General features: G+C 39.1%; 2 protein-coding genes across 2 annotated transcripts; both read right to left on the reverse strand.

Annotated features, from left to right (window-relative positions):
• Positions 1-3,700: 3,700 nt before the first annotated feature.
• Positions 3,701-10,027, reverse strand: sec11a (SEC11 homolog A, signal peptidase complex subunit). The gene is made up of 6 exons (XM_079555228.1): positions 9,851-10,027; positions 9,477-9,586; positions 9,135-9,284; positions 7,337-7,456; positions 4,153-4,210; positions 3,701-4,077 (listed from the first exon to the last, which is right to left on the reverse strand). Exons 1-6 carry the CDS (start codon positions 9,899-9,901, stop codon positions 4,027-4,029), a joined length of 540 nt encoding a protein of 179 aa, XP_079411354.1. The 5' UTR covers positions 9,902-10,027; the 3' UTR covers positions 3,701-4,026.
• A 5,283-nt stretch (positions 10,028-15,310) lies between these two features.
• On the reverse strand, positions 15,311-23,746 carry LOC306961669 (alpha-protein kinase 3-like). The gene is made up of 14 exons (XM_079554513.1): positions 23,575-23,746; positions 23,242-23,452; positions 21,937-22,058; positions 21,623-21,740; positions 20,155-21,175; positions 17,906-19,532; positions 17,689-17,836; positions 17,478-17,605; positions 17,375-17,410; positions 17,020-17,291; positions 16,532-16,620; positions 16,228-16,445; positions 15,770-15,818; positions 15,311-15,655 (listed from the first exon to the last, which is right to left on the reverse strand). The coding sequence occupies exons 2-14, from the start codon at positions 23,373-23,375 to the stop codon at positions 15,331-15,333; spliced, it is 4,287 nt and encodes a 1,428-aa protein (XP_079410639.1). The 5' UTR covers positions 23,376-23,452; positions 23,575-23,746; the 3' UTR covers positions 15,311-15,330.
• Positions 23,747-24,919: the final 1,173 nt, after the last annotated feature.

Consider the following 24,919-nt stretch of genomic DNA (forward strand, 5'->3'; position numbering starts at 1 on the left):
CGAAGAGACTCGACAGTACATCTTTAAGAACCTTGTTGTACGAAGTCATGGCGATTATCAACAGCAGGCCACTCTCAGTTGAACATTTGAACGATCCAACTGGCCCGGAACCGCTAACGCCTAACCACATCCTAACAATGAAGTCAACCATTATTCAGCCTCCACCAGGAGAGTTCATGAAAGAAGACTTATACCTTCAAAAACGTTGGAGAAGAGTACAATATTTGGCTAACGAGTTTTGGATTCGTTGGAGGAAAGAATATTTGCTCAACTTGCAACCAAGACAGAAGTGGAACGCACACAGAAGAGATCTGAAGATTAACGATGTAGTGCTTCTACAAGAAGATCTTGCACCACGCAATGAATGGAAGCTAGCCAAAGTCACAGACGTCTATCCTGGACCTGATAACAAAGTGAGAAAGGTTCGACTTTTGGTTAGTGAAAGGACGTATGACAAACAAAACAAACTTACGACTAAAACCGTTTCACTAGAAAGACCTATACATAAGGTTATTGTTTTGATTGAAGCAGACTAATGCTTACAGTTGTTTTCATGTTCAGACTGTCAGTTAGAGTTAATTAATAGAAATCCCACAGCAAGAGTAGTGAGATTTGGTGGGAGTGTAACTGCCACACTTTCATTTCACTTTGTTTTTTATGTATTTTTATGTTATTATGGTTGAGTGCCACCAGAGGGCGCTGCGGCGCTAAAGTCAGTTTTCGTCTGCAGAGTAGAGGTTAATTATCGTAGAAGAAGCGATCTCTCAAGAGAAAAAGAAGCGATCTCTCAAGAGAAAAAGAAGCATGAGGTTTAAGAAAAACAAAAGATAAACGTTTAACAAGAAACGACCGAAATAAGAAGTAAGAAGAAACCTGAAGCTAATTCCTCTAGCTCTCGGTACTCAGCCAACGAGGTATTTTGTCTGTTTTATTTTTGTCTTAAGTATTTTGATTTGCCAATTGTCTTTATTTTTCTTGAAGCTAATTATTGTCTTGTTTGTGTTTTATAGTTTTCACGGTGTGTTTATTAAAATGAAGAAAATAAATTCATCAGTAGAGAAAGCCACTTGTGTCTGTCGTACCTGGAGGAATTATACTAAATGAGAAACGGTCAGTGAAATGTGTGAAAACTCCCATCAACTTTTTCTTTCAGAAAAAAAAAAAAAAGATTAAGCCTATAACCTACTGACCTACATCAGCACCTGCAGGTCTCCACGGGGTGTCATATTAAAAAAGATAAAAGAAAATGTGTTTGTATGGCATATTGCTTATTTATGACCCTGGCATTGTTGAGATCTTTTTTCATTGGTTACTCAAGAGTTTGTATAATCCCAGTGTTGTCTCAAGATATTGTGGGTGTATCCTTATAAATAACAATATTACATTGTGTGACGGCTTTGCCCAAGGCAGGGATACGGGCCACCTCCCTGCGGTGTTATTGATTTGAACACATTCACCATTACTTCATGCATCTAAAATGTTCAGATATTTCATCTTTATATAAGCGTCTGCCTACATTTGTGTTTATGTAAGTGTTATTTATGTCCAACAGGTTTAAAGACCAGTGTTCTTACATCTACAAATAGAGAAAAGTGTTACAATGTCTGTTTTATACGTAAATCTACAAAGATTACAATAACAGTTGTGCAAATATCTTTTTTTATTATTTCATTCCATACAGCCTAAAGAAAAAGCTACAATGTAAATGGTCATTATAAGTAAGCCTATCAGCCTAAGTCATGAGACATACAGTAATTAACAGTAGACCTATAAAGCTGGAACAAGAATCTTGGCAGAAGAAAGTCCAAGGTTTTATGGTGTCTGATCTTTTTATTTTCTCCTTTGCAAATAACTCTGCACAATCTTCATCAACAAATTGGACCCCTGGAATAATAATAATAGACACATTAGAATATCATATGCTTTGGGACAACAGCATTAGCTATACAGTTCGTGGAAAAGCGATACTTACCAAATTGTTTGATTGTCTTTCTTCTGTCTCTATCTGCGTGTCTAATGCCATGCGTAGAAATTCTTGGAATAGCTCCGCAAGCGCGCTTTGCTCTGCGGGTGGGGACATCTCCAGTGCATCCATACTCTGGCTGTCGGAGGCGGGCAGCAGGGGGGCATCCACCACGCTCTTCTTCCCCATAAAATGGCCTTTCACAATGCAAAATATTTCATGAATCAAATAGAACCTTCATGAAAAAGGTAATTTTCAATCGTTTTAAAAGTCATAAAAGTTCTTACCAGTCGCCCAAAGATTTCCTCTTGGATTCACTTTGATCTTTGCCACTTTATTCCGGAGTTCGGTTAAGTCAAAACTGACAGAAGCCGTAATAGGCATAAACGATAACAACACAAGATACGTGAATAAGCCGCAATAGCAGACGTTATGGAGAGTGATGCCTTTCATTTTTACGCGCAACGCAAAACCTTTCTCGAACGCGCACTGTTCCAAGTGTCTCCAATCGTTGGCGCTGCGTAAAAGCGCTCCATCTTTTATACGAGCTGGGCTTTCTCACTGTTGGGGAGGGGGCTGGCTCATTGTAATTTGCGTGATTTAACGGCACATATCGAGTACGTGAGTCACACGGTTTATTGACGGACTTGCCCCGCTCTCCCGCTCGTGTCTGGTCTCTCCGATGAACAACAGGACATTTGGCCAGTCGCAGCTTGTTGCTGTAATCTTTATCAGTCCTCGGAGGATTCAGGAACCCGTTTGCTCTCGCCATCAATTTAAAGTTGATTGGAAATGGCACTTTTTATCACCACTGGGTGACAAGCTGCAAATATGCAGTATTGTGGTCTTTTCATAACCTTTGGCATTCACACGCATACGCGATATCAGGCATTTCTTGCTACAGAATGTCACTTTAATTAAGTTTTACTTGACAGCATCTCTAATGGTGCCTTGTTCGAAAGGACACTATGTCGCCAAGTCAGCAATATATTGTTGAAACCTTGTAAAAACGACAAAATGCACACATAGAATATGAGTTTTGTCTGTTAGATACACGTGCATTTTAAGCTTTTAATCAGAATTGTTATTGCCATTGTTTTTTATTAGGATTAATTAGGATTTTTTCTTGGTGAGACGTGCAACATTAAACATAAAACATATAACACAGATAACAGAGTTAAGATAAAAATAAGCTAAACGTTAAGCTATAAGGCCTTAGGGGTATGCATAAGAATATTTAAAAAAATAAAGATAAAATAAGCGGTAAAATATGGTAGACGACAACAATTGACATAGAATGGGATTGGATTGACATAGTGTATATGAAGTGATACAGTGACACAAAGTGATAGTGATAGCAGTGGTAACTATAGGCCTATATATTGAATATGTATTATCCTTTATCTATACTGATTAGCAATAACGACTGCCTTGTTCAATGTCAGTATATTCAATATTACAAGGCAACTACCTTGCTTACACAATACAGTAAGCAATTGCCTTTATGTAACTCATGGTATAATATCTGCCCAGAAAGTGAACAGCTCAGGTGGTCTATGGTCAAATCATGTAATTTAGTGAACCACACGCTGCTCAGTGTATAGGTCGAGTATCGTGTCAAGTATGCTTTCAAAAATATGCCCGACTCCAATTCTAACAAAAAACACACAAAACACATTACAATAAAAATGCATTAGATTGTATCAACAGACGAGACAAACTGAGCCACAGTTTTATTTATTAACTTTTGTATACAGTGGACATAAAATACTTCACATTTCTTAGTCAAAGAACAAGGACAAGAAAGATGGTTTTTTTTTTACATTCTAAAGATTGCAAGATTTTGACCTAATCTAACCAAATTTTTCAACCAAAAAATTAAGTTAAGATTGTTTTTGGTGTTACCATCAACACCATATGGACATTTCTATAAAAATTTAAACAAATGGTACAAAAAGCAGTTGAACCTGACAAAGTGTAACTTAAATATGTTTATGAAAAGCAAATGGTGAGGCTTTCTGGACGTTGAATTCTTCCTTGGGTCTTGAAATCTGGAGGGCAACTCATTCTCGATGGACCAATACAAAGAGCCCCAGCATGAAGAGAACGGCATACTGCAAACACAATTAAACACACACTGCATTAATGTTCATGATTGAAAACACAAGGAAAACTGACAGAAGACTTACTTTGAACTTGGGGTAGTCGTTCATGAGGATTGTGACTATTCCGATGTATGGCACAAATCTACAACACAAATAAAAATAATGAATGTCTGTAAGTATTCTTAAATCTCTATTTACAGCCTATTAAAAATATTGGGAATAGTTCAATAAACCATAAGTTTACCAAATGACGGTGATTTGTGTAAAATTGCCTGTACTGAAGAGGCGTTCACCTTCAATTCAACATGGCTTTCTTAATAATAAACTAATCCATTCTAATTTGTTCTTCTAACTTGATATATTATAGATGTTTTCCCAACTCCCATTGCTATAAAGCTCATTGATAACCTGAATGTCTGACTAAAAGAAAAAGGACAATAAAACATATTGTTCAAAAAAAGTCACAATTACTTAACAGAAAAACAACAATAAATAAATGGGGGCAATCAGAAATGGCCTCAACGCATTGTATTCTTACGTGCTTGAATCTGTATCCATTCAAGTTAGGTAGTTATTACCCTTAGTCATTTTCATAGATCTCTGAAGTGCCCGAATCCAGACTTGTTCAACAATCACTAAAGGATGAAGAACATGGCTATTGCAGTGCTAGTGACCAAAAAAAATGTCCTTTTTCGTATTTGATCCCAGACGTTATTATGTGTATGAGTAATGGGGTCAGAAAAGGGTATCAAAGTGTGTTAAAATGTGTTTCTTTAAGATGCTTGATATGATGATGAGGAAAGGCTCAAACAAAAGAGGGTCAACCCTCTTATCTTGACCTAGTAGTCTTTAAGTGCTTTTTTTTATGATATCTCACACGGATCACGACCCAGTGGGGCTCTCCCATTGCTGGGAAAGTCGTTGAGGTCCACATCATGTCAAATGGAAAATTGGAGATGCTTTACCTGCTACTTTGGACCACTGTATAGTAATATAGCAATCAATACAATAACTATGCTTTATCTATAATAACTTGTGCAGACGTCAGGAGCGATAAAGTGATCAGAGCATTAGAATAGCACCCCACCCCACAAGGTTACAATAAGGTTACAAAGGGTACAAAAATACTGTCTATACTTTCCAATAAATTTCAATACTTGCTGCGTCTTAAAACAACATGAAAGTAATTCCGTGCAAAAACAAATAATAACAATGAGCAATAATAACAATAATAACAACAATAATAGTAATAATAATTATTATTATTATAAATCGGTTTTATACAGCGCTTTTCTGGACACTCAAAGACGCTTTACATTGCATTTATTAATTCAAGCCATACTTGGTGGTGGTGAGCTACTATTGTAAAACAGCATCGCATACTCAAGTACACCAGTGTTAATTTCGTCGACTAAAATATTTAGTCTTAATTTTAGTCAAAGTGTTATTTTTGACGACTAAAATTGGACTAAAACTAAATTAAAAGTTTTTCATGAGACTAAAACTATGACTAAAATGTCCAGATATTTTAGTCGACTAAAATAAGACTAAATAAAAATGAAAGGGAGAGACAAAAATCATCCAAACTTCTATTGACCGTCTGAAAGAGCCTCAGATTATGTAAATTCACTGCCAAAGGATCAGCGGAGCTTTGTTCATGTGGAGCAGCTCCATGAAGCAGAGGAACAAGATTAAACATGATTATAATGAATATTATCAATGCAAAGCTGACTAAATTCGTCTTAAATTTAGTCGACTAAATTTACTTGAAATTTTAGTCGACTAAGGCCCAATCTCAATTCTCCCCCTCAGCCCTCCGCTTAGCCCTTTCCCTTCGTTTTGCGCGTTCACGAGAGACGAAGGGGTGTCCCAATTCTATTTTGTGGTGAGGGGTAGGGGTGAGGGAGAGGGTCACATAGCCCTTCAAGCGAGGGTTTTGCTGATGCACACTTCAGACGAAGGGGTAGGAGGAGTTCGACAAAACACGGAAATAAGCTGCGAAATTAATTCACGAACATCATCACTAATCACTCTTACAACATTTATAAAGTTGCAGAACGCTTCGTTTGTGACTTTATTCGCTTTGTGTAACAATTAAAACAGTCCTTTGCGTTAAACGTGTGTGTTCTACGTTTTCGCTTTGCTGCTGCAAATGCTATTTGCGCTGCATTAGCGACTTTTGCAATTTCTCTCCAAACTTCCGATACGTCGCTATTGCCATGACACACGGGGTTCATCGCTGCTGCGCCCGCTGTGTCCCGCTGTCTCCCCGCGGTCTGTCTGCCCGCGCCGCTGTGCTCTGAGCCCGGGTCCGAGGCTGTCTGTCCCCGGTCTGAGCGCACCTCGGCAGCCTCCGCTCAGGCCGGGGCTCAGAGCGGAGGCTGCGGGTGCCTGTCCCCGCCCTGCGCGCACTGTGAGCGGGTCGACCTCTGCCCGGCCCCGCTGAGTGCGCTACATGAGCGAATCGGCTGATCTCTCGCAGCTCTGGCTGCAGCCACAGCTGCAGCTGTAGAAGCAGCAACACACGGACGGGGATGTACAGTATCAGTCAAGTGATGAACTGGTTCAGTAGAAACGTGCTACAGAGACAGGTAGGCTTGTTTTTTCTTTTTTTTTCTTTTTTTTTACATAACCTCAACCTAGTAAATGCAGTCAAATGGAGGGCTGTCCCATTTCTTAGGGTGGTCTTTTCAACCCTCGCCCTTAGCCCTTGGTTTCAGGGTGTAGGGGAAGGGGAAGGGCAAGGGCTAGGGGAAGGGGTAGGGGTAGAAAAGAGAATTGAGATTGGGCCTTAAACTAGACTAAAATTGAAGATATTTTTTTGACTAAAACTAGACTAAAATCGAATTACATTTTCGTCAAAAGACTAAGACTAAAACTAAATTAAAATATGTTGTCAAAATTAACACTTAAGTACACACTTGAGTATGCGATGCCTTTTTTTTTATTTATGAAGATCTGCACCCCTGAGACGACTTCTGGTGTGAGTTGCCTCCATTTTCTCAAGCAACTATTGTAGCAACAACTGCCTGGAGTAGACTGACGGAAGCGAGGCAACCAGTCTGCGCCATCCACCCCTCCGACCACCCCTCCGACCACCACCAACCACCCACCCACTCCATTTGCAAAGGATAAATTACGGGTTTTAATTGACATCTAATTTGTCTATCACCGATGGCGTCAAAATTAATAATTTTCCTAGTAAATATGAACACAATAAAATTAATTGAGAAAGTGCACATTTTATTTCAAAAGGCATAAAACTTACCCTCTGGCTCGCCCAACCACATCTTTTTTCTCCAGCCAGTGTTGGCCCTGCTTGTACAACCCCCTGTCATCAACAGCATTGTTGTCTCCTTTAGTCAAGAACTTGATGTCTCCATTTTCCCTATTGAAACAACAAATGCATTCATTAGACCCATTTCATGTGACGTATGCATACTAAATTATGTGTATGCGCGAGCAGTCTCGGTGCAAAACAACTGGAAAACTGTATTGTGGCACCGCCAGACAATTGACACGTTTTTGTTTTCGTATAAAACCAACGCAATACCATTGTGTTGCGTTGTTGATTGCGCAAATAAGAGTACCAACAATTCACCAGGACTTAACTTTCACAACATGCCGGCAGGTGTGCACCCATTTCAGAAGAACAGACGAGCCTTATGGTTGCCTGCTATCAAACGAGCGAGAATCAAGAATGCACCCTGCCCCACGATTGGGATCTGCTGAAGCCAGACGCGTCAGGGAAAACACGTTTTTTTGCACTTCTGCTGTCGAGTCTCGGTCTCTGACACTTGACGCAAAAAGAGACCACAGTAAACTCCGGTTACGCGTTTGAGTGTGGACATCAATAACCGGAGTATTAGACCACGTCACTGCCAGCGTGCTGCGCACATGGCCTGTGTTTACATCAGAAACAGCATCTCCAAACGTCTCCAAAGCTCAAGTCTTGCTTCATGTCAAAGCGCAGGTGAAGTAGCACTTTACAGTCAGTTATTTTACGCCAAGTAGCCGTCCCACATCCGACATTTTCCTCGAAGACATAACAGCGGGGGTGCATTTCTCGGCAGTCATGCAGTTTGTGGCATAACACCGGGACGCGCTTCTGCAGGAGAACTTTGAGATGAAGTTGTCCTCCCGGAGGAAATGGTGAGGCTAATGCCACAGTCCTCGCTGCTGCCGTTGTTGGAGTTATAACGTGCCAGGTCAGTCTGTCAGCGATCAGCCGTGAGTCTGGACAAGGAAGTTACTCGCTGTACTAGCCTATTTATCTGACGGAAGATCACAAAATGTGGCAAATGCCTTTGTATATGTCTTCCCAATTGTTAGGTAGGTCTGTAAAGCTATAACGGTGAATTTGGGACTACAGTGTTTACAGCTCATAGAACTACACAGCAGCAGAAAAAATAATGTATGTGCTGTGCAGAAACGATTTGAACAATTTATGATGAAAAAACGCATATACATGGTTAAGTGTGGATGCCGTTTTATTTATTTTTTTAAACAAGGCTGTGTGGAATTTCTTTTCTAGGCGGAGGGCGGATTTATAAATGCCCTGCTACGTGTGGACTAGGCCTAAATCACAGGTTTAAAGTGCCACACAGAAAAACCTTTGACGTACTGTGACGCCCCAGTGTGTGTTGACATGGCACATGGACACGTGTCAAATGGTGACCGTTGGCTTTTATATTTATCTTGCATGAATCTTCACGGCTCGAAAAACTAACATTGATTAGTTTCGAGCTATGAAATACATTTTCATAGCCAACATTGGAATGCATTATTGTAGACCTACATGTTCACCTGTATTTAAAGTGAGTGACCTTAAACTAGCTTCATACATACATTGAACTATTTCCGGGCCTTAACAGCGGTTCATTCATTGCCATTATTCAAGCGTAACCCATGTAAACAAATGATATCTAAAATAAATAACTGATAAGTGATATTGGAAGCACATGGTTTCTGCACAAAGTATGCAAACACACATCAGTAACATGTTTCAGTGCTTATGTGTAAATGAAGGAAGTACAGAAAGTACAAAAACAGAAACGGCCACATACTTTTCATGGATCTTCAGCACCCTGTGCACAATAGGAATCTCTCTGCCCTCTATCCTGAACACAACAATTTCACCAACTCTGATGGGATCTTCTACACGGTTGGTCAGGAAAAGTAGGTCTCCTCTATGAAAAGCTGGCTCCATACTGCCACTGAGATGTAGACAAAAACAAACAGTAAACGATTTAAAGCACATTATTTTCTTTGGGTAAATCAATAGATCAATAGATAATGAATTGGGGGGGAAATAAACAAAGGCAACAGGAAGGACCAGAACATTTGATGACAGGAGAACGGAGCGTTTAAGGACACGTTTTCGTACAGTTGATGATGGTCAGACTTACCTGAGAACCACAACAATAGGACTTTCGCTTCCCGTGACGACCATTAATCCTTTCCAGATCATCAACGCAGAGGAGACGATCATACCAAAGTTAAGCACCTGGTAATAGAGCTAAACACACACCAAAAATCGTTACATTAGCTTCTTGGGTAAAAACAATGACATCAGTAATGATACTAGCCCGTACAATAAATGCAGAATATTAAGAATACATGCTTTGTGTTTAAATGTCCGAACCTCAACGTAGGCGACTATGACAAAATTGTTAAATCAAAGCACAAATAACTTCCTATCAAGTAGCATAATAATGCGTGTAGCTAACGCTCATTTAGCTCTGCTCATACAAAGAAGTCGGTGCATGTCACAGTTACTTACCTGCCGCTTATTCATGCGACGCACATCGTCAAGGAAATCTAGCGATAGCATTTTGCAAGCACTACTGTGTAGAAAATAGACCTAAATTACATCAAAACAATTGAATAGATCGACCATATGGATACACGATCACCCTGTAAAACTCGCATCCGTGTCTTCCTGGTGCGCGGCACCGGAAGTCCCGCCCACTGTGAGCTCTGTGTCGAGGTGTCAGTCCAGGATACGAGCCTCGTACACATCTATGATACGAGCGCATAGGCAGACCAATGATATAAACCTGCAGCCCGGAGGCAGCGCATCCAGAACAGTCACTGCGGCCTCTGCAGGTCGGCGTGAGTGAAGTCAAACTGTGAGATTACATATTTTTATTTCTTTAAAACGAATTCAGAAAATGTTGATGTTTTTAGAGATTGGCACGCGACTGCTGTGCAAGATGTACTTCCACCTGCATCCGCACCTCTACAGAAGATTTTCATTGTAGTTGTTGGTAGAGTATCAACATTTTTACTTTTAAGAGCAACTTTTTTTTTTACTCAAGTAGAAGTAGAAAAAACACGTAATGAAAATAGCCCATATAAGATTTGTAACTATAGCCTATCTGTTCCTGCTGCTAAAAAGTTGTGTTCACCTCTCTGTGCCTTTCTCTTTCCTCTACTTCATGATGAGGGAACAGCCCTCATCATGCTATCATTTGTCATTGCCATAGCCTTTGTTGTTTGATTAGCGAGTGTGACTAAAAGGAATGAAAAATCCATGTTAAATGTGACAAAATATCACTGACGTTTAGGCTATTGAGGCATATTGTTAAAGTACCGGTGTTTTAAGAAATATAGCAATCTAAAAGTAAAGTAAAGTTTTGGAAACATAGGGGAAAATAAAAGTGCATAGAATTAGTTGATATAAATCTAAAAAAAAAAAAAAAAGATTCAGCTGCAAGGTGTTCTTCCTGACCGCAAACCGCTGTCCTAGATTCGCTGTCGTGAATCCGCAGCAGAGGGCGCTGTGACTGTTCTGGATACGCTGCCTCCGGGTTGTTATGGTAGTGCAGCTGTATTTTATTGGGTACTTTCCAAAACCGAAATAAAAACGTGACTCGTGAGATAATGCAGTGTCAGACTCTAGCACTGACAGAAGAACTTGTTGTAGACCTATCTGAAATACAGTATAATATCAGTACACTTGACATATAGGCCTATATCAATTGATTGATTCAGTAGCCTAAAATCAATATGGATTGATGGAAATGGCTAATTTAGAGTCAAGTCAACTTTACATGTCTGATTTAAAGGCACACTGTGTAACATTTGGGACTACTGTATATTGTGACCATGGCATCAGCTACATTTCCAAAGTGTTATAGACGCAAGCATACGTGGAGTAAACCAATCAGCGAAGGGCGGGCATCTGCCATTGATGCAGTTTTATTAGCGGTTCTGCTTTAATATTCGCACAGAATTATGGATCACGAAACTCACCCACTGTGGGTTTTTGGTCAATTACTGCTGATTGGAAAAAATCGCTCTCTCTGTGCGCCGCCCATAGATTGTAACTGAGTGGACTTCCTTGCCCCATGAGTGACGCTGCTCGCGAACCACACGACCAAAATAAAGGAATCTGTTGCTCTGATTCCTTTGAGTTTTCTACTGCCGCCAATAAAGGCACTGGTCCCAGACTGATACAACCCTATAAAAAAATACAGAGGGGTAACCTGTTTAAACCTCAAATTCTGCTGACTTTACTCGACATCTCCATGGAGATGAGCTGGAAACGTCCCCACTCCGGGTAAGTTACACTCATGTCCTGGGAGAGGTGAGCGTTTATGAGGACTTCAAAGATCAAAATATCTTTCATGAAATAAATACTTGTATTTCAATTTTATTTATTGGATAAATTTCTACACAGTGTGGCTTGCATCAGACGCCAAGCAAATATAAGCAAATACAATCATAGGGTAATATGTCTCTACGAGATAGCAGTCAATGGGGGAAAAATGTAATATACCTCTGATGTTTACGGTAATTAACTTGTCTTCAAGTTGAATAAACATTCTTTCACAAACAATGGACACTGAACAAATGCCAGTGAAATTACTTTCCACTAGAAGTTTAATTAATAGACTTTATACTTTAGATTTTACATTTATCTTTATTGAAGGTTAGTAAAATTGTACATTAAGGGCGACATTAGGAGGTTAATTATTATAATCTCTTTATGACGATCCAAATTTCCTGTGGATGTTTGCCTTCAATAAAACTGTTTAATGTTCTGTATGACTCAGGATACTCTCCTGGTGATTTCCACTGTGTCAGTTCTCCCCTCCAATTTCATAGCATGTTATTTTCTTAATTGCAGTCTTTGTTTGCTGGGCTGTCTGTTTTCAGGTAAAGTTAGTGCGTTATGGTTTGATGTAATGTTCTTTAAATAATATGGGCAGAATATGGGCGTATGTGCATACGGGTAAAGTACTTTGACTGGCAAATGCAAAACAATTTCATGGGCTTGTGGGTTCCTAGCCGTGGAAAAAAAAAGATCGTCTTTGGTCATAACAGTTTGTGAATGTGAGAAATATACAAAATTGAAGAACCAAATTGCAGTTATTCGACAAATTCAAGTGACAAAAAAATAAGTTAAGAAAATTAGATTTGCCTTTAAGAATTTGATCATGTAAAAATCTCTAATTGAGGACAGGCACGTCAAAACGGCTTATTGTTGTAGGGCTTAGACAATGAGCACTGTATATTGTTTTGTTTTATCATGAATGCACTGCTACAGGGCAGGAAGAGCAGCACTGTAGACCACACATAATCGGAAAATATTTACAATATAGATTAACTTTTGGTTAATAACGGACTTGTATTTCATTCAGGGTAAAATAGTGCAACACGTGTCATGATAAGTATCATACCGTGATATAAGCCCTAACACTTTGACAGTACAGTGACAGCGCAATGAAATTCTCAAATAAATAACCTCTTATTTTATTTTAAGGTCTCATTTTGGGAATGAGGAGAGATATGCATCACATGCCATTATGTCCAACTGAGCAAATGCTCGCAGAGATAGGGTTTCATGAACTCAGCAGACAGTCAGGGAATCAATGGCACCATGACCAGAGCCGGCCTGCGACTTTTGGTTCACCAGAGATAAAACTTTTTTTAAATGCCAAATAGTCTGTGGCATTTAGCGATGTGTGATGCTTTTCACATAATCTGCCTAAATGGATATGGTGACCCTGCATGATAATGCTAATTGAGATCCATGAGACACAACAATGTGATGTCACAGGCAGCCATGGAGAGGTGCTTATTAACATATATTTGCCTATGTTTCTCTGATTTATGTTATCATTTGACGTATAATGGTCCTATGATGTGATACTAATAGTACAGAAACAAAACAGCCATCATCATCCTAATCGTTTAGTTTTATCAGTTAAAAATGAAATGGACTTTTTTCCACACAGTATTGTGGAGGTGAATGATTTAATAATGTGAACTGTCCATTAATCAGACCCAAATGTACAGTGAGAGACTAACAATTCACTCATTTACTTTCTCTTATCAGAAGCATTAATGCTGGGAATATTCCCACTGATTCAGATTTCATGCCATTCCACCAGAGCTACGCACTGCAGCAAGAAGAGCTGTGCCAGTGCATAATTTCTCTAAATTTTAATCTTAGCTTAGATATGCGTCTTTGTTCTATTAGTTAAACCATTTAAAAATGTCACTCAAATATTATATTTAACATTATTTTATAATCTACATCTAAAAGTTAATTATGGTTAAGTTGTTTGTATAAAAATAACAAGTTGTGTGCATACTCGCAAACAGGTATGTATCAAGATTAGTAGAGGATGATGTTAACAATGGGAGGCAGTGTTATAAATTAAGACTGCGCACTGTGAAAAAAAAGATAAATGATCTGAAAGATGGCTCAGCTGAAACGTGATAGCTTTGAAGATCTGTTACCTGAGTGTAATGGCCTTTTTGTATTTTGACAAATTATGACCATTAATTAGTCAAATGTGTATATTTTATATTTTAAAATCATAGAATGTTTATTTAGACATGTAACCTATAATGAAATATTGGTAAATATTAGGCTAATTAAAGTGGAACGACACAAAGTATAATGTGCTGCTTTAGCTAAATCAGTGCATTAATGTCCAGCTATTACATAAACGGTGAGTCATAATTTGAGGGAATCACGGAGGATTATCTTGATGAAATTAGCCTTTCACTCTGTAAACACTGGTCGCAGGCAACACTTCACTCACTGACATGGGACAACCAAGTGCTAAAGAGCATGCGTCTCGCACCAACAGCCACAATGATTATTACTCAACTAGTCAGTGATTATTTCTAAGATTAGCTGACTCGTTAAACAATTACTTCTACTGTGCCTATGGAAATAAAATTATAACCATACTAAAGAAACAACATGTCAAATCAGGATCCTTTGATAGAGTACTTATACATTTAGCTTGAAAGTATTTTTTTTTTCTTGCATGTTTCAGAGTCTGTATTATCCAAATGAAATTATCACCCATATATTAGCCATCAATTATTTAAGGAAGTGAATAATCACAATGAATATGATTAGTTGTCACAGCCATACACAGTGGCTGTTAATAATCTTTTAGTTGTAAAAGTGAATGTAAATTCCAGTTTGAGCAAGTGTCGGGATACACCATGACCAATGCATAACCATTAACGCTTCAACTGGAGCAATTTATTTAATCTGTGGGCAAACTAAAATGAAGACAAATATTATAGCTTTACAATAAAAGGCCTTTATTCTGGCTTTAGATTTTTCTGATTTTTAGCTGTTGAAATGTAGCTATAAAACTGACCTGTGTTCAACTGATTCTACTAATACTTATAATGATATATACTGTATATATATTTGTATTTGTCACTGGAATAAAAAATATGATCTAGTTATGTATTTAGCATGGCAACATAGCAAGGTATTTAATTTGAAACAAGTTTATTCAAAGATTGATTGATTTTTGGTTTATTTAAAGATGTGATCAAGCACATATCTGCTAGAAAAGATCATACAAGGGGGCAAGTAAATCCATATTGCTACATTTGGCATGAGAGAGACCTGAAACTCAATGCTAAAACACCAAACAGCATTATTAAATCCTTTCCATTGTACTACTTACTAGACTAATAGTCAAATATTTACACAAAGTTTGCTATTTTTATCAAATCAAACCATTTTCACTTAAGTCATAAGTGCGTTACAGTATATTTTTCTCATAAACAGTGCATATTGTTTGTTTTCTATCAAACAAGTGACTTTGTATTTGGTTAAAGCAAAGGAATGACATCAGACATAGCAAACAGTCCAGACTAAAACTACTTTTCTTGTTTGACGTGATTTTACAGCCGCTGCGGTACTTTGCTTCGTAGCAGCTTGACTTAAAACATGAATGTCTGTTTTCTTCCATCTGTTTCCCCTCTGCATCTTTAATGAATAATACTCAGCTTATCTTTGAATTCATCTGCAGCTCTGTGTTCGGAGTGGGAGGGAGTATTTCGGCCATCTTGCTCCATCTTCCTGGGTGTCCTGGGGCTAGAGGTCTTCCGTCCAGTTTGTGGACTTGAAGAGCCTGAACCCATTTTACGTTGAATCAAGGGACTTTTGGAGCCTTTAGGTTTTGTGGGCATCAGTAGTGACTCAATAACCTTCAGTGATCGCAAACCCAGCAAACCACAGAAGTAATTACACTGATGCAGTATGACAAATTGCTCCAAAACCTTTGGATTTCCCTCGAGCGAGAGACCTTGGTGCCTGTAACAACATGTACAAAAGGCAAAAAAAACCCAGAAACGTTAGCTAATGGTTTCAGATTCAAATTGCCTAACAAATGAGATTTTGGTTTCAAAACAAAACAAGTGCACTGACCCAGAAGATTTGACTGAAATTCCAACATTTGTGATCTTTGAGTCAACACCTGCAAATGAAAAATCATTGTGGTTAGGATCAATGAAACATGCAGTAAATCAGTAATGAAGGGAACGGTTACGAGGGAAATGAGATATTTAACACAACATCCCCAACTGAAAATGATGTTATACTCTAAGGGCTTCAAACACTGAAGAGCAATAGAGTTTAAACCTGAGTTGGATTTTGTTGACAACAGATTTATATTTGCTAATGATCATATGTATGTCACGTGGGGCTTTAAAGGCGAGTAGTTAGAATTCTAGTGACAGTGACCCTGAAAGTTGTGAAACATGCTTTTAAATTCATCCCAGTGAAGAATCGGGCTCCACACAGCCACACAAATGTAGTGATTTTCTAGAATCTTACACATCTAGCTAAAGCAACAAATGCAAAATGTATTTCTCTGGTTATCCTACCTTCCAGTTTGGTGAAGAGCATATTTCCACTGGTCCACTGGAAGATCCAGTGCTGCAGGGCACAGCACTTCTGCTCCACCTCAGATGTGTTCTTCATGTCCAACCTTCCTGAGGGATCCAGACCACAGTGTTTACTGTACTCCCCCATCAGATCAGCCTCCACTGAGGCATATGGAATACTAGTGGCTGGTCGATACATCAGGTAAACTGGGATCACTCTGTGTGACAAAGATACTATAGTTTATTACACAACATAACAGCTGTTAGTATGTAAATCTAAATCATGTTCAGCAGTCGCATTTACTCAAGAGAGAAGCCAAAACTTTCTGCTGCTCTTGCCTCTGCAGAAAAGATCTTGCAGTATTCTCGAGCCAGGTTTTGAATTTTACATGCCTTTAAGAAAAACATTCAACATTAAACTGGCAGGTCATTCAATGTTCTTAATATGTATTTTATATTTAAATGGATCTAGTGCTCTGCAATATAAACCAACTTAGAGCCGCCATTCAAAACGGATGTCAATACCAAATCAAATGGCTGTAATTGGTCAAATGATAATGGAATGGAGTCCATCAAACCTCCTTGGAGCAATACCACAGATTAGATGAATAAAAGTCTATGAGAAAACCCCATGGCCAGTCAGGTTAAGTCAAGCCTTTATACATTTGTAATGTAATAATAAAAAGGCATTTTATTGGTATTGCACTTTACATATGAAAAACACATCTCAAAGTGCTACAGATAAAAAAACGATGTGGCACTACAATCACGCCAACAATAACAGACCCTCACCTGTTTAACAGTTTCTTGGTTCTTTTCTATTAGCAGGCTTTCCCCTTTACCTCCATATACAATGGGATTGCATATTTTAAGGATGCATGTCTTGCCAGACTCAAATACAGGTTCCAGACCATAAATGACTTTGGCTCTCCATGTTTTGTGAGAACATCCTACACCAAGGTGAGATTCTTGAACCATTATGCGGCCAAATAACTTGTTTCCCCACACACAATCAGCCACTCCTTTGTTGAATAATAGAGGAGTCAATTCAATTTCTTCTCCAACTGCAAACATCAATAAAGGCACAAAGTCAAGTACAAGACATGACGTGAATAAAACTATGGTTTGGCATTAAGACCCTTCCTACCACCAAGGTCCTCTTGCAGCGACATTCCAGCTAAAACTACGGAACAGTAAGAAAAGGTCAGCTTTATAAAAGAATAAAAGTGTCTGAGTAAATTAGTGCATACCTTCAACACTAAGCAAAAAGTCAGTTGAGTCTGTCCCATATTCATTTGTTATTGTACATCCATAAACACCCGTGTCCTGGGACGTGGCTTGGGCAAGAGCGAGACTGACTTGTGTTTCATCCCCGGCACTGAAAGATAAAGACTAACAGGCTACAGATCTAAAAAATAATAGTGTTATTCGTTATTGTTTTTTTTTTTAATTAAGTTATACCTTTTCAACATTTTTGCAATTGCCAACTCATCTCTATGCCATGTAACAGTAGATTCAGTGAGGACGTTGAAGAACTGACACCACAGTTTCATATTTCCAGAGTGGTCTGAAAAGGTTTCTCCTCTGATCTTTCGGATGACTTGTGGAGCTGTAGCAATCAACATAATAAGATATTAGTTACTCTGTAGATTTTTTCCTAAGAACATACTTGTTTTACCTTTGTATGGGTCCTTTTTGACCTTGTCTGCAGGGTTCTCCTCAAGTTTTGAATCAGAAAGCTCCTGGGTTTGTTGACTTGGTATCTCTACTGGCGACTTCTTTCTGCCAAGGAGTGGAGAACGTTTTTTCTTCGGTGATGCTTGTTCTGCACTTGACGGAAGCAGTCGAGAAAGCCTTGGGGATGAAGAAACTGATGCTGCAGCAGGATTTAAGTCGTTGTTGGGAGTTGGGGGTTCAATTTCGTCCACTTTGGTTTTGGGGATTTTGCGCCTGGCTCCAGATGCTAGCTCTTGTGGAGTAGCAGAAGGAATAGAAACGCAATCCTTCTTCTTTAATAAAGGACTAGTCTCAAGAATTACATTTGGCAAGGAATCTACTATAATATTGTCTTCATGTGCAGGACTCTCCGTTTGTGAATTACTTTCCTTGTGAGAAACGCTCTGCACAGGCTTAAGTTCTTCTGTTTTGCCATTATAAATGAACGGTTCTGTAATAATTTCTCTGTTCTCTACCAAGTCACCGTCGAGTTTGATTTCTGGAGTTATTTTACTTTTTGCCCTAATGTCATCGTTTTGCACTGAATCCAATTTCGGAGCCTCCTGTCCATTCATTGTCAGAGGTAGTGCCGTTTCAGACAGAGCTTGTTTGCTTACATCAATACATAGTAAAGTGTTCTCAGGTGAGCCATTGGTTAAAAGAGGGATTTCTGGAGACTTGGGGGACTGTGTACAGTTTGACAAAGCAGGAGCTTCATCTCCAAATAGTTCTTTAGTTTTGATCAGTTCATTGTAGATCTGCATTAGCGTTTCCTTTATGGTTTGTGGTGGGCCTTTATCAATGCATGTGCCGTTATTCGTTTTGCTATCACTTTCTTCTATCCTTCCAGGGGAATTTTCTGTATATTCTTTTGGAGCTGTCTTTAAGGAAACTGACTCTTCAAGGGCATTTATTTGTGATCTCAGAAGTTCAGCTATAGATAATATGTTGGGAATAGGTGATTGACATTTCTGGAAATCCTTTGGCTCTGGCTCTGAAAGCATCTCTGCTTTATTTGTGTTCAGTGCAGTTTCTCCACCTCCTAAAGACATTACACTTTCTGCTGAACCTTTAGATTCATTCCCTCTGTTGGAAAAGTCCATTATGATGTCATCATTAGTTGCATGTACATCTCCAGCCTTTTCTTGCACAATCTCCCCTCCACCCGCTGCAATGGTCGTCTGTGCTGTTAAAGTGCCAGACTCATTACATTTTACCTTCTCATCAAGCTGTATTTCTGTTCCTTCAACGGTATTTATGGGTGTATTATGATGACTTTGATGAGCAGTGAGGGAAACATTATACTTGGACATGCTGTCTCTCACGCTGGTACTATCGAGTGGTGGCTTCTGTGTGTCTGGTAACGGGCCCACACAGATTTCAGCAGATCCCCTGGAATGATCCTGTGTGTCCTGGTTCGTTTTGTCAATGGCCTTGGGAAGCTCGCTTTGCAAAGACAGGCCACGCCTGTCCTGTTCAGTCCTCACAGCCGGGGTGTTCTCTGGTGCCACTGTTGAACGGAGCTTGGCCTGCAGCTCAAGGTCGACAGTTGCTTCATTCCTCTGTGTCTTTGCATGGGCTTGCGTAGCCTTGTGGAGGATACAAACACACTGTTAGGAGCAAGCTGTAAATACTTGTTGCTTTATCTCAAGCGTGCTAAATATAGATACCAAACAGCAGCAGTGGCAAGCAGCACAGAGCAGATTATCATCTTCCTTTTAATTGTGCTTTATTTATTTTAATATATAGATTACTGGGAGCGGAAACAATAGGAGCAATATTCTAAACCCAAGGTTTATAACATATAATAATTAGGTTTAATGCAAAGCTACTTTTACAAACAAATAGCAATTTAATGAATCACCCACAAATATATGTGAAGGTTAAGGAATGCAGTTCATTGTGGAGCGGAGCAAGAATGAAGATCACCTGAGGTTGTTATTATTCTTTGTGCAGCATGCGTTTTTGATGAACTGGAATTGAAGCATATTTCATTCCAGTTGATATAAGCATTATTTTGTACATAGTACAAATAAAATGCATGATTTTAAATGGAAAAGATGCCTTTCAACATGCATCATTTATTTCTCATCACACAGAACAGCCACCACATACTTATGGTCTAAAAATAGAAGCAAATGCAAGTGTTAGTGATGAAGCCAATGTTGGCAGCACAAAGCCCTCATGAGGTCATACGTAACAGTCTCTCACCTCCCTCTTCTGCCCTCGTTCAGGCATGCACCCCTCTTTTTGGGCAGGTCTTGTTTCCTTCTGGGACACGTCATGTCTGGCCTGTTGACATGGAGGCTGAGGGACAGCAGTGCCACCATCACATGGTTTGTCTGTGTGGGAAGTCATATCAGGGGGTGAACTTTTTGCCTTCTTATCCCTGTCTCTGGCCTTAGGAGTTGTACTCATATTATCTTTTATATATGGCTGTGACTGCTGCTGTTTTGAAGCCCTCGGAGGTATCACAGGTGAAGAGTTATTGGAACGACTCCCACTCTTTACTTTTGCATTTCCCATTGCTGTCTTACAATCAACCTTTCCCTGACTTGATCCTTGTTTGCCACTGATGCCTGTCACTCGCCGTTTTAAAGTTTTAAATGGAGGTAGCACTGAGGTTGTAGTAGCATTGCTTTCAGCTTCCAGAGAACCTTCTGCCGGTGAACTATCCACAGAGGACTTTTTCTCTTCATGACCGACTTTAGGGTTCAAGATTTTAAATTTCTTTAAAAGGGTTTTGGGTTGTAGTGCGTTGAAAACCTTCTGAGCAGAATCATATTTGTTTGTAGCAGTTGTAGAGCTACTGTCTTTGGCATCTTGAGCAGTATTTGATTGTGGCTCCATGGGCTCTGTGGTTCCTTTAATGTCCTTAACCTCCTCCACATTGCTCTCCTGTACCCTGGCCTTCACCTCTACAGTGGCCTCCTGCTGGTTCCTCTCGCTGCTGTCCTCCTCTGTGGAGCTGGGGGCACTGATGTAGCCGCCCACAGTTGAACGTCGCTTCCTTTGAGCTCGATCTGGACTGATGGTTCGTGCAGGCTCCTGGTTTTCTTTTTCCTCTGCCTCCTTGCGTTTGTTCTCAGCTTTTTGTTTGAGTTTGGAAAAGTAACGCTGGTGGATTTTGAACTCATTCATCTCACCCACTTCAAGAACACCAGAGCAGGACACAATGCCCTTTGTATTAGTGGCTGAGGCCTGGTATATTGCTGCATCGTCCACAGTGCACCTGTCAAAAGCAATAACAAAACAGAAAACAACAAAAGTATATTAATTAGCATTATACAATACACCAGTGATGTGTTTATAACTCAGGATTTTCCAACCTTTTTTACCTGGCAAGCTACTTTTACACAACAAGAATGTCGGAGAGCTACTTATGCTTCAAAAACGCTTGTATAAAATGCAATTTAGGTGGACTTCGCCTAAGAGAATTAGTATTTCAAAGAAAATGACTTGAGTTTAGTCCTTATACTTTACAATATTGACCAACCTAAAACAGTTCACAGATTGTGTTCAGCATGTTCAGAACAAACAGATAATGCATCTAAAATTTTAGTTATCAAGCATGTAGGGACGTAGAAAGTCTTTGGCGAGCTACCTAGAAAGGCCTGGCGAGCTACTGGTAGCTCCCGAGGTACTGGTTGGAGATCCCTGATATAACTGGTGCACTTACTTGTATATGTGCAGGGAATGATTTTGGCCATTGCGGAATATCTCATATTTTGGCAAACCACAGTATCTGTCTAATTGAATGTCATCTTTATACCAGGTCAGCTGAGGAGTTGGGTGTCCTGAAAAAAGAATGAAATTATAAAATATAATCATTTAAATAATTTAAAAATCCTTAATCAGCTGAATATGAGTTAATATTTTATTTGATGAAACTGGATGCATAATTCCTTTGCTTAACAAGTACTGATTCTCACCAGTGTATTTTGAGAGTTTCAGTGTGTGATTATAACAAAGTCTCTGCAAACATTGTCTTACCTGTAACGACGCATGAGAACTTGACGTTGCAGCTTTCAGACACAGCTTTGGACTTCAGAGTAACTTCAAAGAAAGGCTGAGTTTCTTCCGTTAACTGTGCAATGACACTGCACAGAGTGCTCCTACAAATAAAAAGATGTCAGACAATGTTCGATTGTAGATGAGCTTTATAATCAAGACACAATTTGCTGAATAATACTCTGATAAACATATTGTATCGACAAAGCTTGCAAGGAAAACAAGTTGACCAGATTACATGAACATACAAGGCAACAAAACAAAACATGAACAGAATGAAAAGAGAGGCATGAAGAGATGAGAATGGATAGATGCGGGCATGCATTTAATCAGAACATTATGTTGGTGCTTATGGATGATGTGCACTTTATCCATGTCTGGTGTTAACCGTTTTGGGCCACTGCGCATTAAAGGATATTGTTACAGTTCGGTGCATGTCTGCAGTTGGACTAACACCATAAGACAGTATTTCCTATCATCTTCACATGTAAACAAACAGCCACATTAATGATCATTTAAATTTTCAGTTGACAAAATGTGCCTTTTTAAAAGGAATTTGTCAAAAATAATGTACAATATAGAAAGTGATCAAATGTATTTAAAAAATAAATAAATAATAAAATCCATCCTGTCACAAAGCATAATAATTTCAGATTAAATAGATTACATAACAAAGATTAAAAAGGAGAAACAAATGTCAACAATATTTAAATATTCATATCACCATGAAATAATGATGCTTTAGTTGCCTATTTTTGTGAAAACACAAGTAAGGGGATACAATATCACAAGATTAGGGGCTCTCGATTCTCTCAATCTGCAGGTACAAGGAATCTCAAACTTTTCAAATCAAGTAGGCAACCACCAAATAAAATAATTGGGTATAAACAATGTCTATACCCATAAAAACAAAACAAAAACACCTAACGTCAATGCATTTCTAAAGCATGAGTCAAATATCTAATTCAAATACATAAATACATTTCCCTGAAGAAGCTCATGCACATGTCATGGTAAACGTATCACAGTGTGAGAACCACTGCTGCATGTAAATAGCTGAGTGTCAGCTCATTTTGCCCCACTATGGCTGTATTGTGTATTGCTAGATGTGAAGTGGGCCCCAAACTGCGTTGCAGACATGCTGCTCTTAATCAGAACTATTTAAACTCCGGTGACCATAGCAACAAACAAAGAAATAAGATATGCTGTGAAATGTTTGAGTGCCGCTCAAAACGTTACAGGACGATGCGGTGGTTTGAGTGGGTTCGGCAGTCAGTGGACTTGTACCTGGTTTCTGGCCTCACATTGGAAAGGTAGCTGCACCCAGGGGACCGATTGCCTCCACTCACTTGTGTCCCATTTGGGAATCTCCCATTTCCAGACTGGGAACGAGTCATTGTCCTCCGTGAACCCATATCCATCAGATAGAAGTCCACAAAAAGCAAAAGCAGAAGAAAAAATAAAAAAATAAAAAGATGAATTAGGTTCCACAACAAATCTTCGGGAAAAAAAAAAAAAAGTTCAAGTTAAAAAAGTTCAAACAATCAACTGTTGTCTTTCCCAAGGTATCCTCTTGTTATAAGCTTACACAGTAGATTAAATGTAATCAAATTTACTTACCATCCCAAACTTTCTTCCCTCCTTTGACAGATACCCCAGAGCACTGACTTAAGGCAATGAAATTTCCAATCAAACATGAGCATGCGTAGGCTGCTACACTATTTATAGTTGGCCTGCAAATAGGCACAAGAGCACATCATACTTTCCAAAAGTTACCATTGGACCATTATTGTACATCTCAACAAGAAGACAGTGAAATGGTGGGGAATAAAATTAAAATACAAAGAGATTGTAATTGTGTATCTGAAAACCAGAACAAAGGTTTAACTGATATGTACAAGCCTATAATGGCAATGTGATTTTTAAAGTAATGTGAATATTTTTCAACAATATCAATAGCATGTTTTACAAAATTACAATTGGAGTGAAAATCGCTGCACTCGATTCTACAATTTTAAAAGCCACACACAAGCTTAGTTCAATAGCTCTATGTGTCACATTGTCATGCAGCTGACAATTATGGTGAAACACCCCAGAGGAAAAGCAGTAGGAATAGTACAGCCCTATATAGGCAGGACTCTGAGAGTGCCAAAGAGCAATGGGCTTTCATCTAGACACAGCCCTATTCACGCAAGTGCAAGATACAAATGGGAACAGAATGATAAAACAAAAGTAGCATTTTACCAATAGTTGCATTTAGTCAATGTGAATCCATTGCTCCTCCTAGCTAATTTACTTACGTCACAGTTTAATGTTGTTTGTGTCATAGGTTGGCAGTCTTCTTCTTTGGAGATGGAAACCCTCATAGTGAGCAGCATTTCCTGGACCGGGTGTCTACAGAGAGATCAAAGCATAGCAGAGTGTGGAAACACTACGGGGTCCAAGCGGCTGGCTGATCTCACCGTGTAGATCCTCTAAGCCAGTTGATATACAGCTGCTTGTAGGAAAGGGGTACCCCAAAGCTAAATTCAGAAGGTTTATTGTTAACTGCTTATTAGTTACGTATACAAACTGGACTTGTACCAAGTGTCCAGTCACAATTGAGATCTAATAACATCAAGTTTCCTCTAATACAGTGGCCAGGAGCATATTGACCACATTACTGAAGCATTTCTTCATACTTTGCTATGTTTAGATTGTGTTGTGGCCTAAGATGGCAGATTTATTGAAGGGCTTTAAGCAATAGTCTCATCACCAGATCTATACTTATTTATGCAAATCTATATAGTTAAAGATAAAAACAATAACAAGAGCAGAGGTGAGGTGAGTCGTATAGTCCTATCATAAACAGATGAAGCTGCACCGTCACTGCTCCTGTTTCACTGAGGTATTTATTTACCAGCTTCTTAGCCTAATAAATAGTGACCTTTCTGCATGAACTACTTTATACAGTACATGTGCGTCT

Source organism: Gobius niger (assembly GCF_951799975.1).
Source record: "Gobius niger genome assembly, chromosome: 4".
Classification (NCBI taxonomy): domain Eukaryota; kingdom Metazoa; phylum Chordata; class Actinopteri; order Gobiiformes; family Gobiidae; genus Gobius; species Gobius niger.